The sequence below is a fragment of the Myiozetetes cayanensis genome, unplaced genomic scaffold (genome assembly GCF_022539395.1).
Source record: "Myiozetetes cayanensis isolate MyiCay16 unplaced genomic scaffold, myiCay2020 scf2-11, whole genome shotgun sequence".
NCBI classification, from domain to species: Eukaryota; Metazoa; Chordata; class Aves; order Passeriformes; family Tyrannidae; genus Myiozetetes; species Myiozetetes cayanensis.
In genome coordinates this window covers 72,856,727-72,883,484 of record NW_026087411.1, presented here as the reverse complement: position 1 = coordinate 72,883,484, position 26,758 = coordinate 72,856,727, and the positions used below count along the sequence as shown (strand labels likewise).

General features: G+C 35.0%; 1 protein-coding gene across 4 annotated transcripts in view; it reads left to right on the top strand.

Annotated features, from left to right (window-relative positions):
• GRIK2 (glutamate ionotropic receptor kainate type subunit 2) overlaps positions 1-26,758 on the top strand; it is a 363,996-nt gene that overhangs the window by 307,097 nt on the left and 30,141 nt on the right. For all 4 annotated transcript variants that reach the window (XM_050316539.1, XM_050316538.1, XM_050316541.1 and 1 more), the window contains one exon: positions 17,812-18,037. In XM_050316539.1, coding sequence (XP_050172496.1) covers positions 17,812-18,037 — 226 coding nt within the window. The remainder of the gene's footprint in view (positions 1-17,811; positions 18,038-26,758) is intronic.

Sequence of the window (26,758 nt, the reverse complement as noted above, 5' to 3'; positions counted from 1 at the left end):
GTTTATGAACGCAGGTAAATAATTTCTTTTTTGTTAGAGTAAGGCTCAAATCGAATGTGCGAATGAGAGCTTCACCGGTGTATCTTTACTTTTATAACCAAAATAATTTTATAGCATTCTCTAAATATTTATACATTATTTGTAAGCACTGAAATAGGCTCTTAAGCTTCATCAAGAACATAAGAAATGTCTTTTTTATTTTAATGGAAGTAAATTGGTCAGGAGTGCATGCTGCTGTGAAGGCTCATCATATTTTTTTTTTTTTGCTCTCCCAGACTGTATTTTTCAGTTCAAGGTTTTTTAACAGAAAAGTTGACTGAATTGATTTTTGTCTAAGAAAATTTTATAATTCAAAAACTTTGCAAGAAAAAAAATAATCCATTGAGTGCTACCCAAGTTGAAGGCTTCAGCTTGATAATTCAGAGAGTGTTTTTATTTGAAGGTATAAATACTATAGATACTTCAGAAAAAATGTGGTAGCTGATTCTTTGGAAGAAACACCTTCCAAATCTAGATGTACCTTGACATACAGATAATACTACTTCAGCACAGTCCTTCTTTATTAAGTCTTTTACTGAATTATTGAAACACTTAGTAGAAAATAGAAATACAGTGAATGCTGTCAAGCAGGCTAAGCATAATCCAGAAAGCCTAGCAGAAATTTTTCCTGTGAGTAATATGTCATAGGGTCCATAATATTTATGTTTAAGTGTTCATAAAAAATATATCCTTTATTTTTCACTGATGTTTATTTGTTAGCATTATTTGCTCTGTGTTTGAAACTAACCAGCTCAGTCTGGAGTTCTCTGAAGTATTTCTGACCTAGGTGTAAGTTTTTGATTTTCTGCAACTGGAAAATAAAATTGTCCTCCATATACAATTCATCACAATATAGAATACTTATAGAAATTTCCTTTCTGAGTATCTATACAAACTTTATATAATGGGTGTAATATACACACAGTGTTTGAAATACATAATGTATTACATTTCTTTTGGAAGATAATTTTAAAGGGACAAAATTTCCTGCAGATGTTTGAAAGTTTAATTTTCTCTTAGAGAATGAAGATCCTGAGACACCAAAAAACAAGTATAAATTAATTTGCTTAGACACAAGTATTAAAAGGACAATATAAATTTCTGAGGGATTATTAGAATCCAGAGAATTAAATAAAAGTGAAGTATAGCTTGCATGATATTTTGACAATATTTTTAAAAACAAGTTGGTTTCAGTGAGCTTGTGTATATTATATCCATTAATGAGTGTGCTTTGCTAGCTTTCTTATTATCTTTCCAGACATTGCATATTTGTATGAATGGATGATAAAAGTAAAGAAGTAGACTAGCTTATAACCTGTTAATTGGTGTAGCACAGCTGCGTAGACAGTAAGAAACAGCTTAATCATTGTCTTCAAGGAGTTCAAAAGGTTGATCCCAAAGACAAGTAAATTTATGCATGAGCTTGTATTAATTTCTTCTCCATCATCTGATACTTCAAGTAAATGGGCTGCCCTGCAATCAGGAAGAGAAGGTACTGCATTGAGGCTATGGTATTTGGTATTGCTTAGATAAAGCCTGTTTAAAGGGGGAGAAAATAAGATTGCCTTAAGCCTCTTGTCAGCTTCCAGTTTGAAGTAAATTCATACATATCAAGAAAAGACTCAAAGGATATAAAAAACCTGAAAGTGGAAAAATAAGCTGGTCAAAGCAAATGCTTAACATATCTCTTCTTTAGGCATTAATCATTGAGTGAGGGTCAAAACAGTTGAGGTGAACAAGTAGTATTTTGGTGCAAGCAAACAAAAAAAAAATCCAGCTAAGCTAATGATTTAAAAGAGACTGAAATTTTTAAAGTGAGACATAAAGGTCACAAAGTCAGGTTCGGATTGATAAGTCACAGTGAGCAAACTTTAGTGAATGCTCAGTAGATGTTTTTAAGGCAAGCACTCAAGACTTGAATATTGAGATAACAATTCTTTTTTTCCCCTAATCAATAGGAAGAGAGCTTAGAAAAACTCTAGGGGAATATCAAAGAGAATTATGAAAACTTTATTTTGAACAAAGAAATTGAGCTTTTTAAGACTGATTTTAGTAAGAACTACACTAAAAAAAAAAAGTTCTTCAATTTTGTACTTTTCTTGGGGGCAGCAGAGATTTTTTTTGTCTTTCCAAAATGTTAGTAAACTAACATCTCTAAACAGCAGAGGAGTTAGATTTAAAATAAGAAGCAGTAAAATCTGAAATCAAGTCATTATATGTAGCAAAACAAAAGCCAGTGCACTGATAGAACTGAACGGAGATGTGTTTACTTTTTGCCCTTGATGACAAAATATAGGCAAAATTGGTATATTAAAAAAAATGGGATGAGGAGTGGCTAAGATTACTTGTCTTGTTCAGCCTGGAGGAGACTGAGCAGAGACCTCATGGCAATCTACTGCTTCCTCATGAAGGGAAGCTGATCTCCTCTCTGGTGGCCAGGCCAAGGAGAATGGCCTGAAGTTGTGTCAGGAGGGGCTTAGGTTGGATATTAGAAAGAGGTTTTTCACTCAGAGGGTGGCTGGGCACTGGAACGTACTCCCCAGGGCAGTGGTCACAGCACCAAGCCTGCCAAAGTTCCAGAAGTGTTTGGACAGTGCTCTAAGGCACATGGTGTGATTCTTAGAGCAGTCCTGTGGAAGACCAGGAGTTGGACTTCAGTGATCCTTGTGGGTCACTTCCAACTCAGGATATTCTGTGATTTTATGATTCTTTGTCTCTTCAGTGTAGCAGAAATCCCCTTTGTATACAAAACCTTAGGATAAGTAGTATAAAGAAACTCTTACAGGTTATTTCACTATTCTTTAGAAGGGAGATCAACACCAGGACAACACCAGGAAAAGTTTTTCTTCTATATCATTTATGAAAGGTGTCTATTTAGTTTACTATGGACCAGATTAAGTGAAAAGTGAGTAGGACTAAATACTGGTTGAACTGCCAGGCTCAAAGGGTTATTATGAATGGCTTTAAGTGCAGTTGCAGATCAGTTACAAATAGTATGCCCTCAGAGTTGATATAGGGTCCTGTACAGATTAATTCATTACCTGAATGGTAGGACGGAGTGGACCCTCTGCATGATACAAAACTGGGAGGAGTAGTTGATAAACTGGATGTTGTGCTGCCATTCAGAGGATCTTCAACAGGCTAGTGAAGTGGGCAGGTAGGAACCTCATGTAGGTCAACAAAAGAAAATGTCAAAACCCCAGTATATTAAAGTGTTGGAGCATCCATCATTTGAAGAGAGGTGGAGAGAGCTGTATTTGTTTAGTCTGGAAGAAAGAAAGGTTGTGTGTGGGGAATGCAGACTGATGTTTATAAATACCTGATGGGAGGGTATAAAAAAGATGGAGCCAGACTCTTCAGGGTGGTATCTAGTGAAAGAAGACAAAGTAGTAGGCAAGAATTGAAATATTAAAATTTGTATTTAAGCATTTTACTGTTCAGGGTCAAGCACTGGAAAATGTTGCCTAGAGGAACTGTGGAATCTCCATCCTTGAAAATACTCAAATCCTAGACAATGTCCTAGGCAGCCTACTCTGCTAGACTTTCCTTGAAGCAAGATTTTGAACCAAATGATCTCCAGAGGTTCCTTTCAGCTTCAACAGTTCTGTGATTCTGTGATTGCTGTGGTAATCTGGGACACTGGTACATGAGCCATTCTCTTACAGAACAGGAACAAACCTCCACAGTTTTATTTTCCTTGCATGTTCTAGGTCCATTTAAACTAATTCATCTTAAATAGGCCTTGATTGGAAGAAATCTGCAAAAGAGAATTAAGGAAGGAGACAGTGATTGCCTTAATAAAACACAATGAGCTGGGTCTCTTTTTCCCTTACCAACTTCAGCTCAGAATTACTCCTTTTGGAATAGATGAGCCATTTCAAATTATTAGCTCTCTTTAACTCAAGCTAAACATTTCTTTTAAAGGGTATGGCTTTGTGTTGGTTTTGGTTGAGGTAGTGTTAATTTTCTTTACACTAGCTGGTATGGGGCTATGTTTTGGATTTGTGCTGAACACAGTGAGGATACAGGAACATTTTCACAACTGCTGAGCAGTGCTTGCACAGAGTCAAGGTCTTTTCTGCTTCTCACCACCAGTGAGGGGGCTGGGGGTGCAGAAAGGGTTGGGAGGAGACACAGCTGGGTCAGCCAACTGCAACTGACGAAAGGGATATTCCACACCATATGTGATTATGCTTAGCCTATAAAGCTGGAGAAATAAGAACGAAGGGGGGAAGGGTATTTCGAGTGATGGCATTTGTCTTCCCAAGTAATGGGTATGCATGACAGAGTCCAGCTTTCCTTGAAATGGCTGAACACCTGCCTGCCCATGGGAAGTGATGAATGAATTCCTCGTTGTGCTCTGCTTGTGCACACAGCTTTTGCTTTACCTGTTAAACTATCTTTGTCTCAACTCATGAATTTTCTCACAAGTCCCATTAGGATAATAGTTAACAGCAAACAGAACCAGAAGAATCGTGCTGTATGATTTTACAACCTTGGAGTAAATAGAGAAAATAAGCAAGCTATTGGGATTTTCTTTATTCCAATGCTTAGCTCAAAAGGAAAAAATCAAATGGAGAGTGATAAGGATTCTAAGAAAATGCTGTAATTATGGGACTGTGATTTGTGGGGGCTTTTTTGTTTGGTGTTTCTTTAGACTTAATAAGTTCCTACATATGTATTTGGATTTGAAATTAAAAAAAACAACACAAGGATACCATAATATCTAATTACTGTCCATTCTCACTGTATAATTTTTTTTGCAAGCAAAAAAAATAGTGCTAGAATTATGGCAAGTACTGCCATGATCTGAATGGATAGAGTGGGCTAATTAACAGATGCTATCACATCTGTCATATGAACATGAATATACTTTTCCCAGAGGTCTTCACCATAAATTGTCACCATCCTGAAAGGTTCAGTGCAATTTTGTCAGATAAACATAAACCTGAATCAAATTATAAGAATAAATTATAAAAATATATATGCAAATTAATAAGATTAGATTACTTGTCCCCATTTGAGAAATGTCATTGAATGCATAGTGTTGATGCACAGTACTGACATTAACGATTGCTAACATGAAACTGTAGAGGTTGATTCAGGTCTTGTGACTTAAGTTAAAGATTTTTATGGAACCATACACCTTAAAGCACATTATTTTTCTTTGTTAATTTTACTGTTGACAGAAAATGTCTATCACTTATCTGTAGCTGTTTATTTTAAAATGGGCTAGGGGTGTATCAGTCCAAGTGTTGATCCAGATCTTCATCAGAAAAACCTATTGTGTTAATTAGCACATTTTTAGCGACCTCAGCAGATGACTGATATTCAAAATAAACATGAAACCATTTCCTTACTTGCCCAAAAAAATTCATCCACTTTGTCATGTTTGAAGTTGATTAAACTGTCACTACTTTGGCTGCCTTTCTTCGTGGCATATGCAGAGAAATCAGGTTTGCAGTGTTGCTACGAGACATTTCCTATCAGTGGCTTTCAAATTCATAGGTGATCACTTCAATTCTATCTGTGAGAATCGAAAGAGTCAACTAAAGGATCACCCAAAACAATATAACCACAATAACACATTGATAGTGAAATCAGTAAATGTGTTAAAATACAATCACCAGCGCTGTCAGTGCAACTGTTCATTTTTGTCAAATTATGTGGGAACTAGAGAAGTGTAAGTGGTATAGCATACAATGCAGAATGAATTGTGTGAGTTTTCTGTGCTTTCACTCTATTTTTGTTTTCATTGCCATTGTTTTCAGTCATGTAATACATGTGAACAGCAGAGCATTAAATAAGTCGCAGGGAATGTTATTAGCTTTTGTTATAGAAATTCAATACATATTTCATTGTTATTTATTGAAGATTTCTAAGACAGTTGCTTTCAGGTAGTATCCTGAAAAGGGTGGCTTGTTTTGGTAAGCAGATTAGCAAAGATAATAATAGAAATTATCTAAATTTCATTTAATGGATGTTTAAACTACATCAGAAATAATTTTCCCATTAGGTTTTTACTGGATGAATAACAAAATTACTTTTTTATGTCCAACTGATCAGTTTACTGATAATGTGATGGGGAAGATCTGCCATATGATGCACATGTACACCCAGTGGTTCCATGGAAAAAATGTCTAGAATCCTCAGCCATTCTGATAATCATAGAATCATTGCATGCTTGGGTTGGAAGGACCTTAAAGATCATTTAATTCCAATCCCAATATGATCATTAACATAGTAAATTTTCTAGGAGTTACGGTCTCATACAAGCCCACACAATATTTCTGTGATGAAACATGGATTTCCATTAGAGCATGTCAATGTATGTCAAATATCTGTTCCTTCTCCTGACTGTATTTCAGAACTCAGATGTCACAGGCCACATAACAATTATTTCAAGCCATGTTTGAAGTATTTCATTCTTGATACAAAATTCTGTTCTACCCCAAAAATACATATATTATAAAGTTATTGTTTTTACCACATATAACTATAAATACGTAAATGTCAAATACTATTTAAATCCATAATAAAAAGTCACCTGTGGGAATCAGCAGAAATTTTTAATTAGAAAAGTTAAAATATCTTTTAGGTATCCTGGAACTCACATGATGTGATCATACTGAATACCACTGAAAATTTTTAGGCCAGCTCAGGAATTCTCTATAAAAAATATTTTCTCAAAATAAAAAATTTGCATGTTTAAATTTTGATTTTTTTATTATTGTCTTAATTTTTCTGCCAAGTGAAATCAATATGAAATTTTGTTCTCTCCTATTTTTTCCCTGTCATGCTGTTTACTTTGTTCCTAATACACTATTCTGTAATGCTTTTTTTGAAATTTGATTTCACAGTTTTTGATTCCACTTTTTATTGCAATTCAGTGTGTCTGAAATTGCTGAAATACTATGATTTTCCATAACGCAGAAATCATGGATTTTTTTTTTTGTTTCTCCCAAGTATTTCATAGACTTTGAAGAGCTTTCAATTTGTGACAAAAGTAAGACAGGTACTTATCACTTATATCCTTCTCTTTCTCTTCTCTAACTAGTACAGTATTAATGTAAATACTAAACATCAGGGTATTGTACTAGCTTTCTGATGGAAGGTTATCTCAGGCTCTGCCTGCTTATTTCCTTGTTCTGGCTGATATGGCTCAATGTTAGTATCATTTTAACTTTGATTTCTATCACTGAAGATGATGTTTAATAAGACTACAGTTGGACCTGTGTTTGCATCATAAGTGAACACAGAAAATGCTGAAAATGGGAAGAAAAAAGAGGTTACAGTGCTTCTGACCTTGATCTTTCCAAGAATTCAGGGCAACTAACATGAACAGAACATCCATAATTTTCAGGCAACAATGATCAGGCCATACCATATGACAGACACTTTGTAGTGCAAACATGAGAGATCACTTCACTGTTGTCACAAAAATAAGTATCTGTTCCTGCAGCCAATATTAAATGTGTTCAAATTAAAATTACTTTTGCAATTTAAATTTCAATCTAATTTATTCTTAAAAGAAGATATGTTAAGCAATGTTCTACCAAAACTGCAAACTCTATGTATTCATAGGCAGCTTTTGAGCAGCACAAGTTTCTGCAGTTTACATAGGTAGTGGAAATATAGTGCATGAATTTTTCATTGGTTTTGCTTCTGCTTTTCCTACACAAAAATATAAGGAATACTTGAATTTTGAATTCAGTAGTTTCAGAAGATCACACATGATAATGCTACTCAAAATGGTGCTTTTCTTTAGTGTTTTTTTTTTTCTTTTTTTCCCCAAGATTAGTTCTGCACAGTTCAGTTATATATTAAGGCCTTTGTAATGAGCAATAATAAAATAAGTAGTCAGCACAGTATTAGCCAATTCTCAATTACTTTATTGCTGCTAAACTTGAGCAATTCTTCTGAAAAGAAATGGAATATACCAGTTAACAAGACAGAAAAGTGAATCTTTTCCCCACTGTTCTGCCATACACTTATTCTGTGTGTTCTTAATTACAAATAAAGCAGAACATATGAAGATATATTCTTCAAGAACAAGTTTGGCTGAAAAGTTCCTGTGTCTTTTACTGTAACTTTTAATTCCAGATCTTTTTAATCTCTCCATTGTTCAAGAAAAGAAGCTCCTGAAGTGTAATATTACTTGTCTTCTCAAGTATGTTGTTTAGGAAACTAAAGGTGTTTAAAGATAAAACTTCCAGAATTATTCCAAGACCTGACAGATTTGCTAACAAATAATTCTTCTGATCAGTATCCCACCACTCCTCTATACCTTTGATATGAACCACATATGGCATCAATCCTGTTTGCCTGAATTAACTCTGATTTTCTAGTCACCAAGATCAGAAAAGTACAGAGAAAGATTCTGCTGTTCTTAACTAGCACATATGGTCCAATGTGGTTGGTAATTTACATGCTATAATAAAAAAGTACTAAATGCTAAACCCAAATCCCCCTGCAGAATACCTCAGTGATGGCTTATGCTAATCCACTGTTGGCAAATATTTTGCATGACTAACTTTATGAAGAAATACTTGAAATTATTGACCATTTTGCATGCAAAGTATGTTTTTGGGTCTGTCAACAGAACCAATGGGTGAACTTATCAGGGGAAAAAACCCAACAATTTGTCTGTACAATTAGGCTGATTTTGATGACTATGATTACAAGCAATAGTTAATGTTAATACTGCTGCTTAACACATGCCATTAGAGAAAAAATTGACAGTGGAACTTCCATAAAGTTTTTGAAACCTGTGAAGACAATGAAATAATATTTATTTTTCACTGTTTTCTGTGGGGGAAAAAAGGCAAATAATAATTAGTGGGCTATCTCTTCTCATTCAAAGAGATCTTTGATCAAAGTGATGCTGAATTTGATTTCTAATACTGCCCAATGAGTTTATTTCAATTCACCACAACAACAGAGTGTTTAGAATATAGTGCATACTGATTTTGATTTGAACATTGCATAAATGTCTTTCACACAGGTGTAGATTCTGTGAGACTACAATTATTAAAATCATGGCATGGTGACAGATTCTTACTCTGTTAGAGTTAATATTTAAAGTAATATTTGTGATCTTTGTGCTCAGTTCCAATGATGAAACTATGCAGCCACTGCTTTTGGAAAAGCAGTTTGCTCTCTGATACAGTGCAAATGAATCGTGGAGTTTTGTACATGCAGTTTGTATCTGAGAACAGGTAGAGTGGGCAGAAGTGGGCTTATCTTTGTAAACATCCAGAATATAGAATCTGTTTTAGAAACAGATTAAATTTGATTAATTTCTTATTCCTACTTATGAAGGAAGAAACCTATAGAAGTGTGAGAACTATCACACTTGTCATCTTCCATAGTATTTTACAGCAAGACCTCTTATGATGTTAGTTATAATTCAGTAGAGGACTATAAAACATTCTGGTATAAAAGGCAAGAAAGTTTTCTGAAATCCATTAGTGATTTTGGAGCTATAAAGTCCTTAGTTATTTCCAGGTCAAAGCTGATAGTAAAAACTTATTTCAGTAGTGTTAAGGTTTGAAGTTTTTTAACCATAAATTACTTGAAATATTTAGCATTTGTTCAAAATCTTTGGTTTTTAAAACAAAAAGTCAGCACAATCAGGGCAAGAGTAAAAATGTCTTTCTCTGAGCACTGCATTTTTCATTCCTTTTAGCTCTATTCTTGGCAGAAAAACCTTTCCTACCTTTTTTCATTTGTGTTCTATGGACCATAAAAACTGCCGTTATGGAGGAGAGAACGCTGTATGCATTATTGTTTTTATGCTGACACAACAAAATCTAGATTGTCTGGTTCACTTAGGGGTTTTCAGGCCTCAGCAGTTCTGAAAAAACTGGGGGATGGGGGTGGGGGAAGGAAAAAAAAAAAAAAGATAAAAAGTAATACCCTGAGGTCAGAAGGTTAGAGTGAATGAGACCAGTCTGGAAAAGGAGAGTGTGGTTTTTTCATTTTTCTGTGATGGCTGAGCAGAAGCTAGTCTAATAGTTCTAGGAGACAATAATGACAATATGGTACTGAAGAGATAAATTTTATAACTAGTTGCTAAACCGTTAAGAAAATTAGGTGATCCTCAGAAGTTCACTTGAAATGTTTGTCTGTTGGGTGATAGAAAACAGCTAAGCTGATTTAAGTCTGTTTGGCTGTCCAGTACAGGTGGAAGAATGTGCAATATTTCAGTGTTTTCAGTATACTTATGTGCTAGTGATTAACACTGTGCTCTGTAAAATCTATGCCTTACCCTATAGCAGTGATTCAAACCTGTGCACTACATCTAACTGAATGCAGAGTCTGGATTGTATATGGTATCGTATTATCCTTTGGAGGCATCAGGTGCAGATGTGCAGTTAAGACCAAATTGTGTTTTACACGTAGTGTGCTCAGCTATGTCAAAATTGGTAATTATACTGCTTCTGCTAGGTCAAAAAACAGCACTTACTTTCAGAGTGTAGACTTAACTATGGCTTAGGAGAAAGTAGAAATTATTTCAGTCATTTAAAAAAAATATTATTTAAAATAAAATAGCTGGAATAACACATGTAGTGATGCTGTATAAAGCTAAAAAATTAATAAGGACTGTCATCTTTTATTCTGATTCCTGTGGGTGATTCTGATATATATCATTATTGCCTTATATTACTGTTCAGCTCAGAAGTCCTAGTAATGGATCATTGTTGTCCGCTTCAGAAACATTGAGTTGCTTGGAGAAAACAGTATCTATTCAGTTTCATATTAAGAACTTGGAGAGGTGGATCAATGTACACAGATATAAAATACAGAAACAATGAAGTGTCCAGCAGAACAAACACATCACTGGTCATTGATAGATATTTGAACATTAACAATCAACCTTTACAAATTTCCTTTTCGTGACACTTCAGGCAAGTGAACAGCCTGTTTACACTTATTTACAATTTATTTTCATTTATGCAAGTGTTTGAATTCTTTCAGATAGCCTTATCTTTGAATTTTTGTGTATTTGTAACACTTCAGGAGAATTACAGAATTCCTAAAACATTATTTACCTTAGGCTGTTAGTTTGTTCTCTCAGTTTTAAGCTTGTCATACTATGACTTGAAATGTGTTCAATTAATTAACTTTGCTTATTTGCCTATTAATGATACTAATCCTCTGTGGCCTAAAATACTGGAGACATATCCCAGATATTTTAGAACATCTATGAACCATAAGAGGATTGGCTCAAATGTTTTCTTCACCTAAGTTTGACATCTAGCCTTCTTTTGTTTAGGAAAAAATCTTGAGCTACATTAATGCTTTTGCTATTATTAAGAACATCAGAAATGCATTTTCTAGCTTATTTCACAACTATGTAGATTTAGGGCATGTGTCAAAAGAAAATGTCAAACTTACAAAAAGAATAAGGAATTAATAAAATAACTTACTATAAAAACAGTTAAGTTTGGATTCCTGTACTGGTGTTCAGGATTTCCAAAGGCTTATGTATGAAACAGCTGGGATGAGTTCTACTCAAGTTTCAAAGAATCAAAGAAATCAATGAAAACTCAAAGTTGGAAGGGATCTCTAGGCATCCTTTACTCTTGTTGGATTAGATCTATTTTGCTAATTGAAAGCATGATCTTAGGTAAACTTATTCAGAGTCACTGTATCAAATACTCCCAGTGAGGTGATTCTGCTGCTTCTCTTGACTACATGTTCCAGTGCTTAGTTTTTCTCATGGTGAAGAATTTTTTCCTTATATCCACAAATAACTTCTCATCAGCAGCTTGAGCCATGACCTCTTATGCTCTCCCTGTGCGTCCTAATGAAGAGAGTACCTTCAAATTCTCTCCCTACATTCTCTTTAGGTAATGGAAGAAGGTGATTATATTCTCTGTAAGCCTTCCATTCTAGGAACAACACCATTTCCATAAATCTTTCTATGTAGATTAAGGTCTCCAATCTTCTGATCACCTTGATGGAGACTCTCCAAAGTTAACATCTCTCCTTGAATTCAGAGGACCAAAACTGGACACGGCATTCCTGGTGCAGCTTGAAAAGTGCCAAGTATTGTGCATTAATCACATTCCTTGTTCTGTTGGCTATAATCTTGCTGATCTGGCCTGCACTTTGCTTTCCTGCTGCAAAGATGGGCTACTTACTTATGTTCTTCCAGCTGTCTTCTTGGGACCATAAATCATTTTCAGCTGAAGTACACTCCCACCAGTCAATTCCCAGCCAGGATGGATGTTTGGGATTACTTTCTTCCACTAGACTTTGTATTTATCTTTCTTAAACCTCTGTAGTGGGTTGACCCTGGCTGTATGTCAGGTAACCACTAAAGCCCCCTGCAACACTCACTCCCCTCTGCAACAGAACAGAGGAGATAAAATATAACGATAAGGATAAGGACTGGGAGACATCACTCACAAATTACCATCATGGGTAAAACAGACTCAAAGTGGGGTTATTAATTACATTTATAACTAACAGAATCAGAGAAGGAGAATGAGAAGTAAAATAAATCTTGAAACACCTTCCCCTCACCCTTCCCTCTTTCCCAAGTTCTATCTCCTCTCCTACCAGCGGCGCAAGGAGACAGGGAATGGGGGTTATGGTCAGTTCATCACAGGTTGTTTCTGCTGCTGCTCAGGGACCCCTGTTCCCCTTGGGGTCCTTCCCATGGGAGACAGTCCTTCATGAACTTCTCTGGTGTGAGTCTGTTACCACGGGTAACAGTCCTCCACGAAACTGCTGCAATGTAGGTCACTTTTCCATGGGGTGAAGTCCTTCAGGCACAGGCTGCTCCTGTGTGGGTCCCTCACAGGGCCAAAAATCATACCAAGAAAACCTACTCCAGCGTGGCCTCCTCTGTCCATGGGTCATCAGGTCCCTGCCAGGACCCTGCTCCATCATGGGCCTCCCATAGGGTCACAGCCTCCTTCGGGCATCCACCTGCTCCAGTATGGGCTCCTCCATGGGCTGCAGGTGGATCTCTGCACCCCGAAGGTCCTCCATGGACTGCAGTGGGCAGTTACTCCACCATGGTCTGCACCACAGGCTGCAGGGGAACCTCAGCTCTGGTGCCTTGAGCACCTCCTCCCCCTACTTCTCCACTGACCTTGGTGTCTGCATTGTTAATCATATGTTCTCACTCTGCTCTTCTCTGGATACATTTTTCAACATTTTTTTTTTTCCTAAGGTATCATAGAGGTTTTACTATCATTCCTGGTTGGTTTGGCCTTGGCCAGCAGTGGGTTCATCTTGGAGCCATCTGGCATTGGCTCTGTTGGATATGGGGGAAGCTTCTGGCAGCTTCTCACAGAAGACACCCCTGTAGCACCCCTGCTATGAAAACCTGCCCACGCAAACCCTGATACAACTTCATGAAATTCTCGTTATACTAATTTTCAAGCCTCTTGTGGTCTACCTTCATGGCAATGCTTTTTTTCAGTGTTTCTACCTCTCCTCTCTGTTTTGTGTCATCCACAAACTTGATGAGGGGTCCTTGAATAACATTTTCCATACTGTTTATAAAGATATTGAGTAGTATCAGGTCTAGGACTGACCCTTGAGGTACTCAGCTCCTGACAAGATGTTAAACTGTCCTTGAGCTGTTGACTACTACTTTTAAAGATTAGTATCTTTGCCATTTCTCCACCTGTAGCTGCTCCATCTGTCCAGTCCTTATCCTTCCAAATTGTCTTCAAGGATGCTGTGAGAGACCATGTTGGGCACCTTTGCTAAAGCTTATAAAGCTTGGTCTTTATGAAATCTCTCTTCATACATTATTCTTTTTGTTAATGCAAACACATAAGTGATGAACTTGGTGAATTCATTCAGGAGTGACATTTCATAGTCTGTGTATTACTGAAGGACAGAATTAATGTGCAAAATTGTTCCTTTGGCTTTAAAAAGATCTGTAAATCAACGTTTAGAATATTAGGCTGTGTCGACTATGCATGCAATGCTCAGGATAACAGAAGTCACATAGCTGTCATAGGCTGTGTCATAAATGGAAAACACTATAGTAGGATGGGAGTCTGTGGGGTTTTTTTCTGACATAAAGATTGTGAGATGATTTAATTCTTATGTGGTGGAGAGTGCTTTCATAAAATATATAAGCACTGTGTTACAAAATTTTTTTAGCTTATTTTTTTCTCAAAATTTAGTTTTAATTACCTTTAATCTTTCCTTAGTTATTACAGCCTCTTTTGAGTTTTAATATTGCATGGGTGAAAGCAAAGCTGAAGCATTTTCTGTGGCACCTAACTGCTTTTAGAAGCCAGGAAAGAAGTTATAAGCTGTCATTAAAATAAAAATCTCCATTAATGGATCAGTAATTTTCCTTTGTAGAAAAATGTCATACTTTGCCTGGCATATTTTACTGTGCATTTATCCACTCCTGACTTGTATCATGAGGTCTACTTCCCTGTCCTTTGATCCTTGTTTATTCTGGCATTTATTCAACATCCTGATATTTTTCTGACCTTGTGGTCCAGAGTCACACTGCTCAGATATTTGTCTTTCCTAGCCAGTGCGTCAGGATGAAGCAGTAACACATTACTGACAATGATTCATTCTGTTTCCAGACTCATATCTGTACATAGCATTCGACTATGACTAACTTGGAGGCTTTGTCATGGCTCCATTTGTGGTCCATGACATGCACAGTTATCTTGCAATGATGTTTAATTTATGAATGTCGAGTATGACACTGACAATATCCTCTGAATGTCATTGTGAGAGCTACCATTTTATGCATCAGGTAAACGAGTTTCTAGATTTGCCTAATCTTTTCATTTCCAGCTTTCCTATTAGTTAGTTCTCTTTTTTTATTCCAGTGAAATTCAAACACTGCAAAGCAACTTTCTTACTACTGTGCCTTGTCTTCAGCATTACTGAGGGAACACAAGCATGATAAATCATGTCACCAAAAGTTACCTTATACAGACATCATTTCTGGTTGATTTCAAGTTAGGTTGGATTTCCAGACAGTGATTTCCAGTTAGAGGAAACAATATGGTGAACTAACCCAAATAAAATAATACACTTCATTGACAGACTATATAAGTTGATTAACCAGATTGATTTGCACACAGTGAAAGAAGATGGAAACATAATGTAAATTGGAGCATCTGTTTCTAACAGTATGAATGATACAGTCATAAACACAAGAAGCAATATGTATATACTGGAGTGCCATTCTCTTTAATTCGATGTCAAATGGGCTCCTGATGCTTTTGATTGTTCTGGCTTCTTGATTTTCATCAATGAGTCTACTGAGTATTTTACCAAACACAGGAAAACTATTTGTGGTTGTATTTTCCTAAATCAAATGATGGAGTTTTTTTTTAATTTATTTTGAGATAAAAAAAAATCTGTTGTGCATTTTAAAAATATTAAAAATCCTTAACCTGTACTATATCCTTTTTCTTTGGTAAGAATCTTTGAATACTAATTAGAATTTAGGGATCACAAGTAGAAGAGCATTTTTTTCCAGCATACTTTCAGTTTTTAGGGTTGGAAGAAAGTAATGCAAAGGCATTATAGTGCTCTGCCTATATGAGAAAACTGAGATATTTCTCTGTACTTCTGTCACCCCTGTTGGCTTTACAGTAGTGAACCATGTGCACTGATATTTTAGATTTTGTGTTCTCTTTTACAGTCTCATTAATCATGTGTAGACCTTTTTAATGTTTTTGTTTTAATTATTCCAGTAAATGAGCTGTCCTGTACAGGAGCTTTCTCTGATTTTGTTGATGCCGTTTTTTCCTTTCTATTCAGTAGTAGCTTCATCCTAGCTGATTAAATCAGTCATCATAATATGAACACTCTGTCCTTTAGAGGATATAGTATTTTTTTCATATGCTCTAATGCTTCAGTAGAGACCAACCAATTGCCCTTGCTAACATGTTTTCATGCTGGAGGTAATTCTTTTTCTCAACAGAAATCTAGAAATACATATGTATTACAGTTCATTCTTTCTTTGTTTTTTGTTATAGCTCATTTGGTTTTTTCTTTTCTTTTTTTTTCTTTTTCCCCTCAACATGTGTCAGCAATGTGTATCTAATCATTTACTGAAATTGTTTTCTCTATCAATGTTTTATATTCAGATTATTTATAGTGGTTAAAACACTTACTGGGATAAAGACTGTGTGACAAAAGAATTAAATATAGGTTCTTGGTAAAATTTTACAAATATTGAAAAACATTTCTTCCACCCTTCCTGTATTACATGGTAATTTAGATTTCTACAGAACTGATGTGCATTGCTTAAAGTACTCTATACTAAAATGCGACATTAAATGCTTGTAAGAATTATTTGATGTAAAAAGCAAACCTTATGAGGACAGACCATAACTGTCTGGTCTTCTCTATCCTATGTGTTCACAGTATATTCTAAAGAAGAATGCTTTCCCCTTTCGTTGTTACTAAGATCTTCTACAATCAGACTATGTTCAGTACAGTAACAATCACATAATGCAGAGCCCTAAAAGCCTTCAGTTTTGTTAGCACTGACATTAGAGTTAGTTCAAATGCTCGATTGGCTAAGTCCCCAGGCAGAGTGAAATAACTCTTGGATTGTGTCTCAGCAGGGGGACAATAATCTCTTTTTTCTAAATAAATGTTCTTTTTATTCCACATATACTGTTAATTCTCCTCTGGGGCAAAATTTCTGGCTGTCAATCAACTGAACTTCAAAAAGGTTTGCAGTGTCAATCTTTGTTTAGTATTTCCACCAGAGCTGATGGCAGAATTATGTTTAGAGCTGACATTAAAACAGGAAAGACTCCGTAAAAAGTCCGATAGTACTAGTGCTCGCACTGTATTTGTACGTTTTAATTAATAGGTTAGATTTAACATTACAGATCTTTTTCTGATACATTTGGAGTTTGAAATCTTATTAAACAGATGGGACAAATATGATATAAAATGTTCAGTACTTTTAATACCTTCAGTTTATCCAGTCATTACGAGCTCTTAAGCACTGTGTTTTACAAAAATGAGGGAAGGTAATTACTGAGGTGAAAAAAGGTGAAATACTCCTCTGTAGTTGCACAGCATCATTTTCTTCCAAACTACTGAGTCCTTTGTCCCAGATTACTGACTCTCTTCCTACCACAACATTTCTTTGTATTCTGGGAATATTAAATCAGAAAGCACATATTCATTTTTAGGACTTTTAGTAGGCAATTTATGAGAGACAAGCTAGATTAATGTGACCAGAGAGTGACAGTATGTCTTACCTGAAATGTGTCTCCAAGTATTTTTGTCATGTACCATGGGTAAAATATTAGCTACCCTCTACTTCAAAAATGTTTTCCCCATATACTGCCATCTGTAATTGCTTTGATTACTTCGGATTGCCACACTGTATGTTAGGTTTTCAGAACTGTTCAGCTGAGAAATTGAAATGAGTGAAATTTCAGTTGTGCCAGAATCCACAGATTCTCCTGTAAAACTCAATAACATTGTTGGTTATCTTGACTACAGTGAAATATTTAATAGTTTTCCACATATAAAACATATGAACAATAAAAATCCAGATAAACAACAGATATTACACATTTGCGAATCTGTCCAGCTGGGGTTTTTTTTATACAGTGAAGATGAAAAGTACAGATGAGATGAAAGGCACAGGCACCCTCAGAAGAATGCCTTGGTAAAAACTGACAGGTAGTAAAATCTGATAAGAGAGCAATGTGCAAACTGAGAATTTGTTTTCACTCTTACAGACGTGTGAATAACATATTCATGTTGCATCTAATATTTGTCTTTCAGAAATCCAAAATCTCCACTTACGACAAGATGTGGGCCTTCATGAGTAGCAGAAGGCAGTCAGTACTTGTCAAAAGTAATGAAGAAGGTATCCAACGTGTGCTTACCTCTGATTATGCATTTTTAATGGAGTCGACAACCATTGAGTTTGTCACACAGAGGAACTGTAACCTAACCCAGATTGGAGGCCTTATAGACTCCAAAGGTTACGGCGTTGGAACTCCCATGGGTAGGTGATATGTAAACCATTTGTTCTCTGTTCATTAATCTTAGTTGCTGTAGTAGCATAGTTGCTGCCCAGTACACTGTTTCTGTCTCTACATTGCTAACATTTTTCCTCATTCTTTTTTTCCCACCTTGGAAAAATACATATTCTATCAACGTTTGTGGATTTTTTTTATATTTTTCAAACAGGAAACAGCAGTTACTTTATAAAAATTAGACATTTCATATGATAAATTTCTCTTACATGTTGCCTTCCACATGCTCAACAACAACAAAAGAGGTACTTTTCACAACACTTTATTTTATATAAAAAAAAATGTTTTAAAGATGTTGATGTTTCTCTGTAGAGAATGAGGTCCTAGTAGTGCAAGGCTTGCATTAACAAATGCTTCAATAGTGAGAGGGCTAATCACTGAGACTGTTAAAAGAGGAGGAAAGATTCCATATTATGTCATAGACAAAACAAATATTGAATTTACCATGTAGAATATGGCTTTGAATGGCAATTCCAATCCTGTAAATATTTTCCAGTTCAGGTGTTCTTTACTAGATACAAAACTTTAATTGAAAGATTAAAAACCAACTACATTTTGAAAGATGTGAGCTGAGGATCTGGCTTTAGATTTAAGAATAGATGGGAATAGAAAACGGTATGGCACAAAGACTGTCAGTACTGGACAAAGAACTTACTTAATACTATAAGATTGTTCTTCTAAGACAAATATTTATTTAAACTTTATTTTAAATAAGAATTTATCGTTTTATGATCAATGTGAATATGCTTTTATTTTGTGTCAGGTAGCTGTTATGTTTGGTACTGATTTTATCTGTGTTTATAGTATCATTGTGTTTATAAATCATTGTATGGGGAAAGTTGTGTCCAGTACTTTAAATCAAGCACATGGTAAGGAAACTTAAGAAATAAACTTTACTGGGATATCTCTGATAAAGAGTTATCTACTATTATCAAATACAGATTTGCCTGTATGTTGTATATATTTACTTCTACTTTAATAACATCTTTGTAATTTTCATTATTTCAGTAATCATTTCTATGAAATGAACACACCTCCTGAAGAAATTATTATTCTATTCATTCTGTCTTTGAACAGCTAGTTTTGATTCATACCAGTTTTTCCACCCTGTTCTATTGTAGTTCTGTATTACTGAACATATTCTGTAGATCTGTAAGTGCCAGAAAGGACTGAACTTCAGTCCTGCTGCTTTTTTTGGCATCTTGTATTTTCTGATGTATAAACCTTTTGTTATTTTGAGGGTGAAAACCACCTTCCATTTAGGTTTAGTGTGGAGAAAATAAAATCTTAGTGATAGTTTTAAATCCTTGAATAACCTACATGCAAATTTGTGAAGCAGCTGAAGCATGCCCCAAAAGCTTAACTGAATATGGAAATGCCAAACTGATAGGAATCAGAGAGACCAAGCTACTCTAGAAGTTATTTTACTTATGTGTAAGTCAGAGAATCAACATAAACACCAGGGGGAAAAAAATTAAACAACTGTACATTCAGAAACAGAATTCTAGAATTTAAGTGTAGAAGATTAAATGTTGGATGTAAAAGGCGAGGAAGTAGGTAAATTGTCTTTTGGTTTCTGTCCTCCTACCTTATTCAGGAAGAGTAGGCACTATGCATGCACTATTTCTTCATTTACTTTGAATCATATCAAAGGCATTACTCAGCTCATATTTCTCTACAAGATTCCAAGTAAATTATCTGTGTCAATAGTGTTGTACAAGGGCATATATGAGCTAACAATTGTTTTGAATCAAGATGAAAATATTGGAGGACATATCTGCAGGAATCAGAGATCATCAAAGGAGGTAAAATACGAGTTGAAACAGTGTTGAACTTAGCAAAAGAAGTTGAAGTAGGATCTGAAAGAAAGATGAGAGCTTCATAAAGGGAAATAGAACAGAACCTAAAATAAGATGCAAAGTAAGGCTTTTCACAAAAGAAATTAGGAGAGAACAAAACAGCTTTTGGGACTTTCCCGGAACAGCTTAGTATACGAGATTAATCCAATATTAGGGCAGTATCTATAAAATGCTATTGAGAGAACTGACATTAATAATGGCTTTTTATCCTGTGTATTAACTTCACAGTCTCAGAGGAAAGAGATTGTGTAGCCTCTGCTAGAATAATGCATAGTTCACACATACAGTTGAAAGGAAACATTATGAAGAAGCATATCCATACTGTCTGTCAGAATAGTTTTTCTTAAATATATTGCTTTACTGAAGTTAAAAGACTTACAGAGCAGTGGATAATGCAAAATATTCTCATGCATTATAGCTAATCTCATTTCTACAGGAAAAAGTAATTCTAGAGTCTTTAAAAGAACTTATGGCACGGTTATATCTACAGAAGTAGATTACATCATTATTTGCTGATTAGGGAAGACATTTATAGACATCCAGTTGAGTAATATCTTTTTAGAGTTAATAATCCTAAGAGTAACTTGTCAAAGTGCTTGGAAAACTGCAATGTAATGGCTTTACATGCAAAGTATGTGTTATTGCTTGTGCCTATTTGGAAAGCAACTTTGAGTAAAACAATGGAGAACTATTTGTGTTAGAGGCACACATTGGGAAGATATAGATATTATCTCCAAAATTTACAAAAAGTCCAGTTTTTCTGATGGAATAGTGGCTCAAAGTTGTGGAATTATTTGCACATAGGTTTAAATTTGTAGAATACAGTTGTTATAGGCCTTATGTTGACTACAATAGAAGGGATATGGTTACTTTTGGAGAACAACACAAAAGGAAGTACGTGAAACATATCCTGATTATTTTGAAGGCTAATAGAATAATAGCAAGAACAAAATTAGCTTCAGTTTAAGTAACTAAAAGAAACAGAGCTAAAAGCTTTCCTAATAGAGAAATATGCTATCAGAGTAGTTTATGGCAGGATAATCACCTAGAAAATACAACCACCCAAATATAGAACCAGCTTAGAGTACTGCAGTAAATGCTCCCTGCTCGTGATGCTAGTGCCTTAAACTGAGAAAAAGAAAGTTGGAAGATGATTAAGAGAGAACAGACCCGGAGGATCAGGCAGTGAGTGGGTATAAATTCCTTCCAAACAAAGTGGAGAAGCAAAATATGAGTTTACATTATTATTTTAATCTTTCTAAAAGCATTAGTGCAGTGTACACAGTTTAGATTGTTAAAATGTAGCTATGATGATTGAAACTGGAAATTATGGAAATTATTGAAACTTTTGGCACAAAGTAGGATCAGCAGAATCAGTGTATACATCTAAAATCAACAGGATGTTTTGAATATGTGAAAGGCAGTATTCTGTATGATATTTTTGCAGCAGAGAAAAATAAATTAGAGAGAGTGAATTTGGTAAGTTGTGCATACAATGAATGATTCTTATGATGCACATTTGTAGTCTTGTATATACCTGAATTTATTTTCAGTGAGCCACATCTGGTGCTAGGCTAGAAAAAACTTGATTTATAATGAAAAGAGAAGGAAAGAACAGACCCCAAATAAGACGTTTGATAGCAACTGATACTTTGGAACAGATAAGGGAGAACATTTGTTTGGGTTGGTTTTATCTTCCATCAAGAGGTTTTTATTTGCTTTATCCTGACACGTTTTATTAGGAGGCACTATTTTGCCGGTCCCATGTTCTTTACCAATAAATCTGGTAGATAGGAAAATTTTGCCAAAATGGATATAGTTGTCAACATGCTGTATAGTTGATTTCTAATTTCTAATATATTATGATAATATGGATATGTATCATGTACAGTTATTGTTAGAAATAAATGTAAATTTCTTTTAGTGATTGGAATTGGTCTTTGTGTGGGCATACATGTCACCATCCAACATTGATGTTCAAGGGAGGAAGGAGGGGAGGGGAGGGAAGGAGGGAAGAAGAAAGAGAAAGAAAGGAAGGAAGAAGGAAAAGGAAGGAAAGAAGGAAGGAAGGAAAGAAGGAAGGAAAGAAGGAAGGGAAGGAAGGTAAGAAGGGAAGGAAGGAAAGAAGGAAGGAAAGAAAGAAAGAAAGAAAGAAAGAAAGAAAGAAAGAAAGAAAGAAAGAAAGAAAGAAAGAAAGAAAGAAAGAAAGAAAGAAAGAAAGAAAGAGAAAGAAAGAAAGAAAGAAAGAAAGAAAGAAAGAAAGAAAGAAAGAAGGAAGAAAGAAAGAAAGAAAGAAAGAAAGAAAGAAAGAAAGAGAAAGAAAGAAAGAAAGAAAAGAAAGAAAAAAGAGAGTGAGGGAAGAAGAGTGAGAAGTGAGGGAGAAAAAAACCCTTTGGGTATGAAGAGTAACTTAGGCTTTCCACTATGGATCCTCTAAAATGTTGCTTATCACCTTCAGTAGTTTCAATTTCCTATTTCTTCATCATGCTTGGTGGAGATGTTTAAAATTGGGTTTGTTCCTGAATAAAGCCCAGTTGGAAAAAATTTACCTTTGCAAAGGATTCCTGAATGTTTACGATATATGCACATGCTTATGATCTTCCTATGAACCATAAATTGTAGAATTATTTAGAGAAAACCTAGTCTATCTAGCAATATACATTTCATGTCCTACTGAAACATGGTTAGTGTGACTTTCCTATGGTCAACATACTGTAAAACACAGTAATATTAAGTGACAAATGCTATTTTCCATAATGAATACTTATTAAAGTCATTGTTAGTATGAAGTGAGCCATGTGAAAAGTTAGAAATGTAGCTTTTGTGCACTTTATATTATGGCCTCAGTGGTCTGTAAGGCTGCTTTTCACAAACATGGTTGAAATCATCTCTGGGAAAAAAAAGGCATGGTTTCAGGTTCTTCTTTCTTTTCCAAATTCCTGTTTCTCATCAGCATATTTGACAGCAGGCTACTTTCCATCTGGCTTGGGCAGATTTTCTACTCAATTGCCATTTGCTTTTACATTGAGACTGGAGTTCATAAATGGCTGACAAGTAAATATGTTGAACCCATTCCATATAAGTAGATCTACTGAGCATGCACCTTTCAGATGCTCTGCATTTATGCGGCAAATGAGGACTATCCTGTATATGCCAGACAAAAACTCTGTATGTGTGAAGATATATGCAAAGTAATGCCTTTGACATTTTGAAAATGAAAATGTGTAAGTAATCCTAAAAATTTGCATATATTTCTTCTAACTCTTTAGAAATACAAAATAGAAAGTAGTCTTTGAGAGATATGGTGCATATAAGAAATTATAGCTAGTCATTTATCTAATGTTTCTCTGTGATTGCTGAGCTGTGGAAAATTACAGAATTTGTTGAAGAAGAGGATTCTGTGGTATAGCAGTGATGTTCCTAGAACATCTGATAATGGTGAAGCAAAAACAGTTTGAGAAAAAGGTGAAATACATGTTTCTTTATCCTTTATTCCTGTGCAGTTATTATAATAAAATAAATTCTGCTATTAATAGTAATAATGCCTCAATTGCAAAATATAATGAGAAGAATCTGAATCTGTTACATTACTCTCTTCACTTTTACAAGGTTTTTTGATTTGCTTTTCACTTGCTGTGATCAAACTATGACTCTTCCAAGCAGAGCAGATCACTATTTGCATCCCTGACTCTTCTGTCAAGATGGATTACCAAGATGCCCTCAAAAATGCTGCAAAGGGTTTAACGTTCACATCTTTAAAATTTAATTGTTAGCTTAAAAATTGTTGAGAAAAGAAATGTGCACTTCCCCAACTATGTCAACACTCTTCACTGTGCATGGGGATACAGTGCAACTCTCAGCATATGAATGAAATTAAATGATGTCACTTTGGGGTCAACATACCAAGTGCATAAAGTTACCAGCATTTCATTGCCAAGTTAAGTCTTACATAACTGCCCATTATACAGAGCTCCAGTAACTTGCAGTAGTAACATAGATACAGGTATGGAAATTTGTTCATATAGGTGCATAAAATAGATCTGTACAGTGTTATTTATAAAATCACAATAGAAAGTTGGTAGCTACTGTGATGCAAACAAGTTATACCTCATGTGTCAAAAAGAAAAATATGTGAATAAAATAAGCAGCCTTCCAGTAGAGATGCATTGGCTGCAGACCCCAGATATCCGCATACTCACTGAAGTTAAAAGGATAAAATAAAACTTCAAGGTTCTCATGTTCTTTTGACTCAAAGGTGCCTTCTTTAGTGAAGTTCTCTTTTCTGTAAAGTCTAATGAAATATCAAATAAAATGTCTTTATTTACAGACATTTTTATCTCTTAGGCAAAAAATTATATCTTTACAATTTATTGTTCTAAAAGATTCTCAAAAATTTGCCCACTCACATATGAATACCAAAAAGTTCCTTCAACCAACTTAGCGTAATGTGCAGATCACTTCTGTGTAGAAATTTTTTTATATACTTTTGCACAATGTAGTTAATCTTAAGGTTTTCTTTTGTTTTGGGCAAACTAGAGCCAAGAGGAGGGTTAGTTTCCTTTTTATTTTAGGTTTATTTTTATTTTTATTTTTTGAGTTTCAGTCAGCTGTGTAGCATGTAACTGTAATAGTGTTTGGAGTATGCACATCTTGAAGACAGTAGTATTCATATAATTTCATCAGACATAGAATCTAGAAAGAGTATTTTACAATCCCTCAAATTATAGATTTCACTGCAGAAAATAAAGGGGTTTCAGACAATAATTTACCATCTGCTATTTTATATCTTCTCTTGGAATACTGACTTTGTGAATTATTTATATTTATCTAAACCATTAATAAATTAAATACAATAGTGCTCTTCCTACACCAGTGATGGGCTTCTGGATTGAAAGAGAATTTAAAACAAATATTTTAATGAACAAATGTATAACAGTTAATTATCATGTTGTATCTGGTAACACTGTACAGGTTCAACTGATTTATATTATGTGTTCTGTCTCTAGGGAGTGACCTAGAAAGAGTATTCACCATAACAGTTTTTTAAAAGATATTTTATTATCTTCCATTTTCAGGGGCATGTTTCCAAATATAGAAAATTTTAAATCAAAGTACAGTGGGGAATATAAATTACTCAAGACAAAATCTTTTACCAGATGCTTGCAATTTCAAAGACTAAAAATTAATGTAGTAAAAATACAAACAAAGAAATTATACATTTCCTACATATGCAACAGAAAGTGAAAAAGTAGATGATAATCTCAGAATAGTCTTTACTCATCTCTTAGAGTTCAACCAGCCTCCTTCCTTGCTATATTTATTATTCCAGACAGATATTTGCAGTCTGGTTTTGTAATCATCTAAAAATTAGTTTACTTTTGGAGCTTTGCTTTAAAATGAAAAGTAGATAAAATGTGAATAACATTTCATCATCCTATAGATGTTGTCTCCTACTTTTTTTTTTTTAAGTCCAAAACCTTGAATTTTGCAACATGTCTGAATAGGATGTGTGTAATGGCTCAAAGCTGCACGAGGAGAGTTTTAGACTGGATATTAGGACGCATTTGTTTATCCAGAGGGTGGTCAAACACTGGAGCAGACTTCCTAGAGAGACAGTCGCTCCAAGCCTATCAGTGTTTAAGAGACATTTGGACAATGAACTTTACTAACATTCTTTGCTTTGTCAGCCCTGGGCTGGTCAGGCAGTTGGACTAAATGATTGTTGTAGGTCCTTTAAATGGAAATATTCAGTTTTGTTCTGTTCTAAACTATTCCTTGGATACCATTTTGTATGCAGTTCACTTCCTCTTTTTTTTTTTCTTTTTTTTTCTCTCCCTTTTCCCTTTCTCTTTCTTTTTCTCTATCCCTTTTTTTCCCTTCCTTTTACTTTTCCTTTTGTCTTTTCCTTCCCTTCCCTTCCTGCCCTTCCCTTCTTTTCCCTTCCCATTCCTTTCCTTTCTTCTTTTTCTTTTTTTTTTTTTTTTGCTTTTATTCTTAGAGAAGATTACTAAATGCACAAAAATATCTGGTTTGGAATATTATATTTTGATCACTGAGTATCTTCAGCTTACTTCAGAATTCTAAGTATGGCTTAGCTTAGTGTGAATCAGACCAATTCACACTACTTCAGTTCTTGTCAGCGTTCAGTTCTGATAGAGCTTTTTCCTCTTAGTTAAATGAAGTTCTCTCTTAAACTTTCAACTGCTTTTGGGGACGGATTTGCAAGAAAAGACTGACTTTTTCTGTAAAGAAGTGTTTGTCAAGAGTCTTTTGCATGCTTGATCCTTCCATTCTGTGTGGTGCTCTTTACTGTTCCCTCACTGGTACACAAACATGCACGTATTTTCAGTCTGTTTCTCTTATTTTAATTTACCTCTATTAGAAACAACAGGGATAGTAAAGATTTATTGATCTGATTCAGAACACTTATTAAAAGCAAAACAAAAATAAAAAGTAAAGCCTCCCAGGCATAACATTTCTATCTCTACCATACCTGAATAAAAAAGTCATTTTGAAGTCTCAGTGTGATTTTAAAGTGCCATAGGGCTGCTGCATTTTGTAAAAACTGACAGCTATTATGAGCTGGTCTAGTGACCTAAACCAGGAGAATACTTTTCCTTTCATAAAATTATTTTACTTCATGTTTATATACTTTTAATGAGCCTGGAAGAGCAGCAGTTGTAGTATGATGGAAGCAGTGATAACAGACAAACAGGGATATGGAAGAGAAAATGGGATTTTCGCACAGCCAGCTGTTAGGCCAAGCTTGAAGACAATCCTGAGAGACTTCCCCATTTTCTGGTAGTTGCAAAAAGCTGCAATGTATCTCTC